The sequence below is a fragment of the Saccostrea cucullata genome, unplaced genomic scaffold (assembly GCF_032062105.1).
Source record: "Saccostrea cucullata isolate Sc308-1 unplaced genomic scaffold, CSIRO_AGI_Scuc_v1 ctg72, whole genome shotgun sequence".
Lineage (NCBI taxonomy): Eukaryota > Metazoa > Mollusca > Bivalvia > Ostreida > Ostreidae > Saccostrea > Saccostrea cuccullata.
The window spans coordinates 140955-151513 of record NW_026918900.1 but is presented as its reverse complement, the minus strand read 5'-3'; the positions used below and the strand labels follow the sequence as shown (position 1 = coordinate 151513).

Sequence of the window (10559 nt, the reverse complement as noted above, 5' to 3'; positions counted from 1 at the left end):
ATTTTAAAGTTACGAAAACTAAGCATGCTTTTGAGAAATACAAACGCTAAATGAAGCAAAAAAAAAAAAACGACGTTTTATCTAATAAAATAAACATTAGTAGTAATGACTTTGAAAACTTCATAAAAAGAACATAGTTCATTAGCGTAAGGATTTTTGATAATCATATACCAAATTAATACACATACTTATTTCAGGACAGAATGTGTTTGTTTACATTCAGCTTCTTTTATGATTTATTAAGATATTGTCAGTGTCTTATCATTTATATTGATATTTAAAATATTTTTTTCATTAGAATAAAAGTTTAAAAAATCAAATGTCTCTGTATTTTTTTGATTTTTTTTAGGGCACAAAATATTTTACACAATATCATAATCACAATCAATTGGCGTCACAATCAATTACGTCACAATAATCTACACACAGTGTAGAATACAATGGCAAATTCAGAAAATGAAAGGCCCAAGTTGCCTCTCATCAAACCTATGAGAGGAATATTAACAAAACGCGGCCTAGATGTTCAGGAAAAGGTTCTGACGGAAGAACCTACTTCTCAAGATTTTATTTATTTCCCATCGATTACATATGGTAATCGTGGTGTGGATCAACGCTGTGTGAATACTTTGGCTTACGGAACCCATGACATCATTAAGACGCTGATAAGTGGAGGGGTACCACCGTTCATTTTCCAAAAAGAGTATTGGTATGCCCAGCAAGAAAGTCTTTGGGAGAATTCTGAATTCAAGTACCGCCCTAAAATCAGAAGAAAACGTGAACTGTGGGCGCCAAAAGAAACCGGAACTACTTTCAATGCCAAAATTGATAAAGGCATAACTGAGGCAAGGTTAAAACAAAAGAATCTATTGAAAAAGATTTCCATGAGAGCCAACGAAGTGCAACTTAAAACAGATGATGTATTGAGGAAGAAAGCAGAGAAAATGGACAGTCGTGTCAAGGCTTACGTGGAGAAAATGGAAAAACGTGCGCGCAGAAATAATGGCAGAAAACATCTAAATAAATGCAAGTGAAGAACCAGCCCACGCGGATTGTATTTTGAGAATAATGTGATATGAGATAATATTTATCTATAAAATTCATTTTGTATAGATCTATGAATTATCTTGAAATTACTGTATCATTTTAACATATTTTCATTATTCAAGTATTCCGTCTATTATTCTATTTTCAACAAGCAATTAGTTATCGATAAAAAGCTTTTCTTTTATTTTTTTTTTCCCCCAAAAGTTCTGAACCAGGAACATTAATTTCGGAGATTTTAATTACATATAACTGTTTTCAATGATATCGATCTTAGGCTGAACAGGATCGAACTGCCTAAAAAAGAAAATTTTCTGTAAATGATACATCTTGTTCTTATGAGGCTATAATATTTGAATACTTTATAAATATAGACCTTTGATGAAGTGGATCCATAGATATATCGACTTCACAGAAAAGCAAACTGACCGAGCACGAAGTACGAGGTCGATATGCTTTTCTGTGAGGTCGATAAATATATCTATTTGATTGACCGAATGAAAGGGCTACATTTATTATATTATTTTTTGAATAGATGGACAAAACACAATTTGAAAAAAATGGGAACAAGGTACAAGTTTTTCTTTCTTTAACCCTTAGAGAATAGAGATCAAAATACTATAAATAAATTAAACAGTTTATTGAATCGTGTTTCCTTTATATCGATGGAGTAATTTGGATGATTTACTTATATTCAAAATACATGTACTACATTTGTTTTGATTATGTTTTGTATCAATTTTTGACAAACATATTCAATATGTTTCGATATAAAGTATTGATCCTTATTCAAGGCATTGTTACGTCTCATCAATTACAGAACATTAAAAAATATATATTTTTTTTTCATACAATTAATTGTGATATCAGTATATATTTTTTTTTTGTTTTATTAACTTCATTTCATCAAGTCATTATGCATTTCAGATTCTATAAATAGTAACTCAAGTCTTTATGCTGTTATATACTTAATCATGTGATCAAGTTTGAGCCAATCAGAGAGCTTGGAATAAATGATAAAAATAATATTATAATGTATAAGTTTCTTATAGCTGTACGATGTGTGTCTCCATTAATAAACAGTCACTGTATAAGAGACATTAAAAATGTTCGAATTATTTCTGTTTCTTTAAACATTATCTGAAAAATATATTTTCGTTTAGCTCCAAAAAGTAAAAATATAATGCATCTTGTAATAAAGAATCTGTAAAGTAGCATCAGTACATTTCTCTGTCATCCTTGGATTTCAATGATGTAAGACGTGGCATTCTCGACGCTACGTAAATAGCGTCTCTAAAATGGCGGATAGATACTCATTGGTTAAAAATTTAATAACATGAGCAGTGGCGGATCCAGAAGTTCATGTGGGGGGGGGGGGGGGGTTGAGGCCCAAGGGGCCGAAGGGGGAGGGCATGGGAGGGGGTGCATTTTCCAGCATTTTGGGAGTACTTTTTTTTTTTTTTTTTTTTAGCTTTTTTAAAGACCGATCATCACAAATTTTTAATAAATTTTTAAAATTTAATTAAACTTTAACGCAAGACTTTAGACTTTGCTTTCAAAAATTGTTAAATCTGACAATTTTAGAGAGAGAGAGAGAGAGAGAGAGAGAGAGAGAGAGAGAGAGAGAGAGAGAGAGAAAGAAGAATTTTTATGTTGCAGAAACTCGTATTAATTTTTTTCAAAGAATATATAAAGCAAAACGAGAAACAATATAAAAAATTTGCCGTTAAATGATGTGAAAATTATTTCAAAATAAATGTTTTCCTTTTTATAAACATTATCTGAAAAAAATATATATATAACCAAAGAGGCAGGAATTTTCTTCAAAACTGCCATTTCCGATTTTTGTTTCTTTTTTGAAAAACGCAAAAATTGAATAAAAATTATTTTCCAAACGAAATGCAAAATGTGTACTCTAAATAGCCCTGCAACATCATCTGTTAATACTTGGGCTTCCAAAAAGTAAAATATATTTTTTTTATATGTAATGTGTGCAATGTAATTATATATATACTGAAAGAGATGAGGGTGGGGGAGGAGGAGGAGGAGGGAGAATGTCAAGAAGTTAATCAATTACTTAGTACTAATCTATATATTAGAAATGCAGGATTAAATTGTTTTCTTTGATATGGTGTGACTTAAAACTAATGCTTTATTTAGTTTTATCTTGGAAAATAAAATTACTGTATTGTTTGAATTATTCATTTTTTACATACAGCAATTTTGGTCATTTCTATTTAATTTGAAACAAATAAAATGTCATATAGCCTGTGGATTTCATGAAAAATATTTTCGATGTAAAATGCTGCTTTACGTGGCATCCCTTATGCAAAATGACGAAAGTGTTTTACTGTATCAAGCAGGGAATACCCGCCGTAAAGATTGTCCTCTACGTAGCTGTATCTATATTTAGACATAACAAGGGTATTTAAATGTCCTTCTCGATATATAGGGAATAATCGCGAGTTTCTGCAACACCCTCTTTCAAACTAAAGAAAAAAATTACAAAAAAAAAAACCTGGAGAATCTGTCAAAACTATTGGTTAAAAAAAAATTATATTATTTAATTTTTAAAATGAGCAAAAAAACTTTAAATTGTTTAAAAACATGCATTTTATCAGCAAAAGAATATTACTGAGCAGCACCGTAACTACTAGTATGCAGTTTTCTGTTGTTGGTACCTAACTACATTGTACTGTGATCTTGTGACTTCACGATCTCTATGGCACCCTCTCTGTTGATTACCTGTGTTGTGTGCGTTCAAGCGGAGTCTTATCAATGCAACAAAATGATAAAATAACACTTGTAAAAAAAAAAATCAATGAGTGGGGGGTTTTCCCACCTCTTGATGCAACTTTGAATGTTGTTGACAACGATGAGACGACTAACGCCCCACCTCTTTGCCGTACGAGAAGCTGTCATTGGATCCTTGCTTCACTCGTTGATATTCGCCTGAATTTCTCTCTCATGTATATTTCAACAGCGGATGAAAGGCTGTGTAAATTCTGACGATAATTATATAACGTCGAGAATACATGAACCACACCTTACTGAAAGTCCAAGGATAACAGAGAATTGTATTAGATTTTATTCTGTGGATAAGAGATGGATATACCCTTCAATATTATAGAATGATAGATTCAATGTTTTGCTATGGGAAACCCAATTTATGTATCAGATCAAAAAATAAAATGAGAGGTGCACAATGGCTATATATAACAAAGATTCTGTGAAAAAAGCATCATTAAATTTTATTCCGTGGTAAAAGAGGAGTTTGAGTTAAGAGATGGGTACCGCAAAACGTAACAGAAAGACAGACAGACAGACGCACGGATGGACATACAGAAGGATAGGACAGACATCCCAATCACTATATACATACCCTCCAATTTTTCAAGCGAGGGTATAAAAAGCAATCTTTCATTAAATCTACATTTACAATAAAAAAAAAACGCCATCTTCTGTTGTATTCTATGATCTGATGTGTCTGTAGACTCAATAACGCGAGCTGACTGAACAAAACGTGTATATCTCGTGTTGTTACATACAGCACACGTGATCTGTCTGCAAATGGTGTTCGACTTCCGCTCTTGTTTGTAAAAGAGAAAGGGGGCGGAACAAATGGTGTTCGATTTCCGCTCTTGTTTGCAAAAGAGAAAAAGGGGGGGGGGGGACAAATGGTGTTCGATTTCTGTTCTTGTTCGCAAAGGAGAAAGGGATAAAAGGTTATATACAGAAGTATATTTCTGTTACTTTCATGTAAGCTGTATTATAAGTGGCAAAATGTATAAAATAAAACCATAACCAATAAGCCAAATTTTATGAATGACGACAGAATTTCTCGTCGGATTTCCTGTATAGACCTGTTCAGGAAAATAAATGTATTTGAAGCTATGGATGTTTGGCCAACTTGTGTTGTTGAATAGGGGATTCCTTCATAACGCGAGCCGACTGAACAAAACTTATTAAATTATGCATTGTTACACTTGGCTCGTGTTGAATTGGAATCCATTTATCTAACTATCTTAATATGTTCTCTCTAAAGCTATAAGCAAAACACCGCAGCAACATGCGCCAATGCACATAAGTAACAAATTACATACAGTTAAAACAAATGCACACTCCAATGTGCACTTGCAACATAGGATAACAATATACATGCAGTTAGGACACGTTCATCCTCCAATGCCCACTCGCACATATACGCTCACAAACACACATGCTGTTCAAGGCAAAAAAAAAAAAAGTTTACGATTTTCAAATTTCCCCTCTGAATTTGATATAAAATGATAATTTAATAAATTATTGATTTTGAAGTCTATTTTTGTAGCTGTTTTATCATGCGGTGTTGACTTTTAAGATAATTTTATCACTGACTTTGGGAACCTTACCCAGGGTAAATCGATATAACAGAAACTTCACCTGTTTATAAATCAACCTGTCAGGTGATTAAGAATGGGAAAAGAGGAGACATCGAGTAATGCATCGGCATTTCTAGAATATACCTGCAAAAGCCTGGATATACAAGCTAATTTTATTCAAAGAACTTTTTATTCCTACATATGATTATTACCAAACAAATGAAGTGTTTATTTAGCATTATGGCGCGGATCTACTAGTATCTTAATTGGGAAAAAATATATTCATAGATAATATTCGAAATATGACTTTTTACTTGATTACAAATTATTGAAAAGATCATTAATAAACATTTTTTTCTGATTTTAGAATATTTCCTTTTTATAAGTAACTAATTTCAAAGACATTGTTCCAATTCTAAGTTCTTGATATAGGTTTTCAATTCACTAACCGATTTTACGCAGATACACGTATCAACAAAATTTGATGGTACAGACCTTTTGTTGATCTTTTTTAATATGCACCTTTTTAACAATTTGATTGCTTTGACATTTTGCATATTTGATTATGATTTTAATTTAATACATTTTAAGATAAAATTTTGATAAAACTTTTCAATAATTGCTTACATTGATATATTTTTCAGCATAAAGTTTTAAAAGTAATCATTTTATAAATTTCTTCTCGTATGATTTTGAATTACTACTCATGTAACAGGTTACAACCACTTAAAAAAGCACGTGTTGTAAGCAATATATATCAATGCACAATTATAACATAAAACACACATTAGCCGCCTTTGAATATACGCGCGTATTGCAGTAAAAACTTGGTCAATTAAAAATAATTTACCAGAGATTGAAGATCTATAAAATAGGCCAATATTATAAGAATAGTAATGAAATACCTGTACATGCGTCCTCACGGAGTCTTAACTTCTACTCATGTCCTCGACAGACTCTATCTTGAGGGGCACAGGGGGCTGTTATATATAAAAGTCCACACAGATGAGAATATTCACACCTGTACCGAAAATTTTCGTTCATTTTCAGGAGGTGTTCGAAAGGGACTTCTGATAATAAAAAAATCGCTAAATCATCGCCAAGAAGATAATTATTTAGTCTTCTTATCTAACATTAATAAAAGATTTGCTATATTCTTTGGTGAAAAGATATTTACATGTATTTATTGTTAAAATTATTTTTAAGACCCCTAAGGAGCCCCTGATATGGAGGGGTTGACGCAGGGGATAATACAACATATGTTTTGATATACACGAATTTTCTCTGTTAATTCCTACGGTTAATTGTTTAAGAACCGGGTGCCTTATCAGATTTAGATTGTATTAGACAACAAATGGTTGATCCCACCCTTATCATTTTTTCAATACATATTTACAAGATGTAATAATAATATGAAATCTATTAGAAATAATAAGACATCCGTACTGCATTTCGTTATTTAGATGCTAGCAATAGATATTAAAATGTAATATAAGGTGATATTGTCTATATCCTACAAGATTTTAACAATGTACAAAATTTATATGAATCTTAATATCGCAGATCTTTCCGAAAGTGCTCGCATAAACAATATCTGAACAAATCCTAAGATTTGATTTTGAATAATAGAAACATGAATGAAATACTGGTTTAATAAAGGAATAATTTAAAATAACATTTTGTGACTCAGGACAGCCTTAGCTGTGATTTTTTTTAAATTAAAATTATTAATTTTTATCCCCCCCCTTTTTTTTTTGAATGGCCAAATGAATGTGTATTTACTGAATTTCTGTCTTTCTTTTTCAAGAGAGATAGATGGCAAAAATTTGTAGACGTTTTAAAAAAAGTTCGAAATGAACCCAATTATTAAATCGGCATCTCCAGCTTGTCAAAATTTTAAGAAATTATTAAAATAAAAATCAAAATTGAAATTGAGAGAGAGAGAGAGAGAGAGAGAGAGAGAGAGAGAGAGCAAACATGTAAAGTGTTTTAGTGAATGAGATAAAAGATATATATGTGACAGTAAAAAAAAGAAAATCCTAAACATACAGTATACGGTTAAGCAGATTAACATGTAAACTGGATAAACTTATCCGTGTGAACGTCTGACAATTCCCATTGATAACGGCACATACGACGATTCCAAAGTTTATCAGAGCTCGATCTTTGTTAGACTAACGAATTATAATTTTAGATTGAAGGTGTCTTCTTCTAAATTCAAATGAAAAGAAGTATATATTATATTTTTGGCATAAAAAATTGAAATTTAAATAGTCCCATTTTTAAAATGGATATGCAGTATCTTTATGTACGAGGGCCATTCAAAAATTACGCGGACTGTGCTATTATTTACTCTTACAGACGTCATATAGTTATGAAATTTCACAGAAATATGTATCTTAAAGATTCCAATAAATTTTAGGCAAAATTTCTGTATTTTAAAAAAATTCTACTAAAATTATCGCTGATGGAGAGGAACGGAGCACGACCAAAAATTTGAAACAAAAGCATGCGGAATCCAATATTTAACTCATTAATTTTCTATAATTCGCGATATTTTTCGACAATTTTCTCAAATGTTTCTTTAAATTGTTCTGTTATTATGTATTTAAATTTCTGACATGATATTTTAAGTACTAACAGAAATATAGTGATTTTTCTCTGATGCGATTCCCGTGAAAACGACTATGAAAATGACGTCTCCTGAATTGACGGCGCACCACACTTTTGTTAAATTATGTGTAATGCTTGAGATATCGCAAACATAGATCCAAAATATGCATAATAAAACATGTAGTAAACTAGTGTATTCCTGACATTCGTCCACAAATAGCAAATTGAAATTTTAGACCGTTAGACCTTTGTAAAAAGGCTATACGGGAGAACGGGAAGAAGATTATCGACGAAAACTTTATACGGACTGTAAAGAACGTGATTAAGAGTCACCAAAATCACCCTATATCTCATAAATACCTGCAGTTTTTGGTTTTAAAACAAAAAAAGAATATTCTTTATTTGTTTAATAGATTTTAAGCTTGACAAGAAATGGTATTTGGATGTTGAGTAGATAAGGTAACTCAAACTGTACAGGAACTCTTGGGAAAATGTTGAGAAAATGAAAGCTCAATCACATATTTTTTATAATGCCTGTGACGTCGGAGATTTTGCTGCTCCGTGACTTGATGATATGTCCTGAAAAATGACTCAAAATTGACACCAATTTACAACATTTTGATATGAAATTATGAAGACCATATAAGTAAAGATTCTTTTATATTATGTGTGACATTTTGTCCGATTATGTCGTCAAATATTTCTTCTGTGCAACAAGTCCGCGTAATTTTTAAACGGCCCTCGTATTTAATATATAATATTATTATTTGATTGAACAATTTCCATCTCTCTGATTGGCTGAGATCTAACTATGTTAGAAAAATACTACGTTTTATTGACCTGCACGTGACGTTCCAGGTGAATACAAGGATTTATTTCCTCTACATTGATCTAAAAATAGATCGGGAAAATCCAAATTGATACAAATTGTTTTGGAAAGCTATTCAAAGGACTATGGCTTTTTTCTCATGTGAACAAAAGATAAGTGAATATACATTTTCGAGTGAGGGTGGTAAGAGGGGATGCAGGGACCCCCCTCCCTCCAACGCTTTTATTGAATAACAATTCTTACTTTTTGGCTGTCAATTTTCCCTAATAATACTCATTCCTTTCAAAATCTATCCTATATAAAAAGGCTAATAAAACAATTATTGCTGTTTTTTCGGTCAATACAATGATTTAGCCATCTTCGAAGTACACTATTCACTCCTTTATATTGTACTCCTCAGATGGCTAAATCATTGTATTGACCTCAAAACAGCAATAATTGTATAATATTTAAATTTCGAATCTTCGCTGTTTAAAATTTGTACAAGAATCTTGTACAACGAGCGTTGACAGAGGTGTTGTGAGCGTAGCGGAAGGTAACTCTGGATAGAGAATGTTAGGACTGTGTCAGTGCATTCACTTTGAGTGAACTGAAGTCCATAATTGTATAACATTAAATAGTGGATCTTTTATATTTTCCCCTTTTCACAAAATATGAACCACATATCCATACAAGAATACCTGGACTTGCTATTAAAAGATATGTATCATTGATTTAATTTATAGATCAAAAATGGATTTGAATTTTTACTCAGTAAAGAGATTTTTTTTCGAATATCATCTCTTTTCCATCAACTTAATACATGTAGATATCCGAGTAGATATTTAACGTTGTTTAATGTTGGAGTAATTTTTTCACGCATATGGAGACTTTACCAGTTGCCCCTGGCAAGGTGGCTGGGAGGGATGAGGTGTATATTCAAATCAAAAGAGATGGATGGACAAGTCGTGCAGAATACCTATTGCTTCAGATAATATAAAATACATGCATATTCAAAATATGAATTCATTATTCAGAGTAAAGTTCACATTATGGAAATAAACTACTGATATTCAAAATATTTCTGAGAAAAAAAAACTCTGAGGATAAACTTTATTTCAAAGAAAAATGAAGCGAAGACCTACTAATATAAAAGTAGGAGTCAGGCAAGGGGATAAACTAAGTCCAAATCTACTTAAGACTCTAATCAATGATTTATAAACAAATTATATAATAACAGTGATAACGCTGTTGAATTGGGACAGTCTTCATTAAGTTGTCTATTGTATGCTGATTACTTAGTGTTAATTTCTAATACTAAAGATGGTCTCTAGCTATGTTTTGATAAATTGAGTGATAACTGTGATAAATACTGCTTAACTATCAATCTTAAGAAAAAAAGATTATATTGTGTAAAAATGGCTTAAAAACAGCCAGATGACTTTTCACTTATAATATAAAAATCAATTAAGTTATTGAAGAGGCAACATCGTCCAATAGGAGTTCAATTTATCAGCTGGTTCTAATCGGATGAGATCCTAAAAAAACAACATATCAGTTCATCAGGTTCATTTACAAATTGTCATTCTGATCTCTACAAGATATTTCAAAATACTTAAATGCTTTGGCAATCATAAAACCCAAAGTTCACACACTAGTACAATTATTTTGATCATACCATAAATCCAGTTCTATCCAGTATAAACATTTGATAACTATTTGTGGTGTTGATTAGA

General features: G+C 31.5%; 1 protein-coding gene across 1 annotated transcript; it reads left to right on the top strand.

Annotated features, from left to right (window-relative positions):
* The first annotated feature begins 440 nt into the window (after positions 1 to 440).
* Positions 441 to 1228, top strand: LOC134274976 (uncharacterized). Its single transcript, XM_062757225.1, has one exon. It carries the CDS (start codon positions 441 to 443, stop codon positions 1029 to 1031), a length of 591 nt encoding a protein of 196 aa, XP_062613209.1. The 3' UTR covers positions 1032 to 1228.
* Positions 1229 to 10559: the final 9331 nt, after the last annotated feature.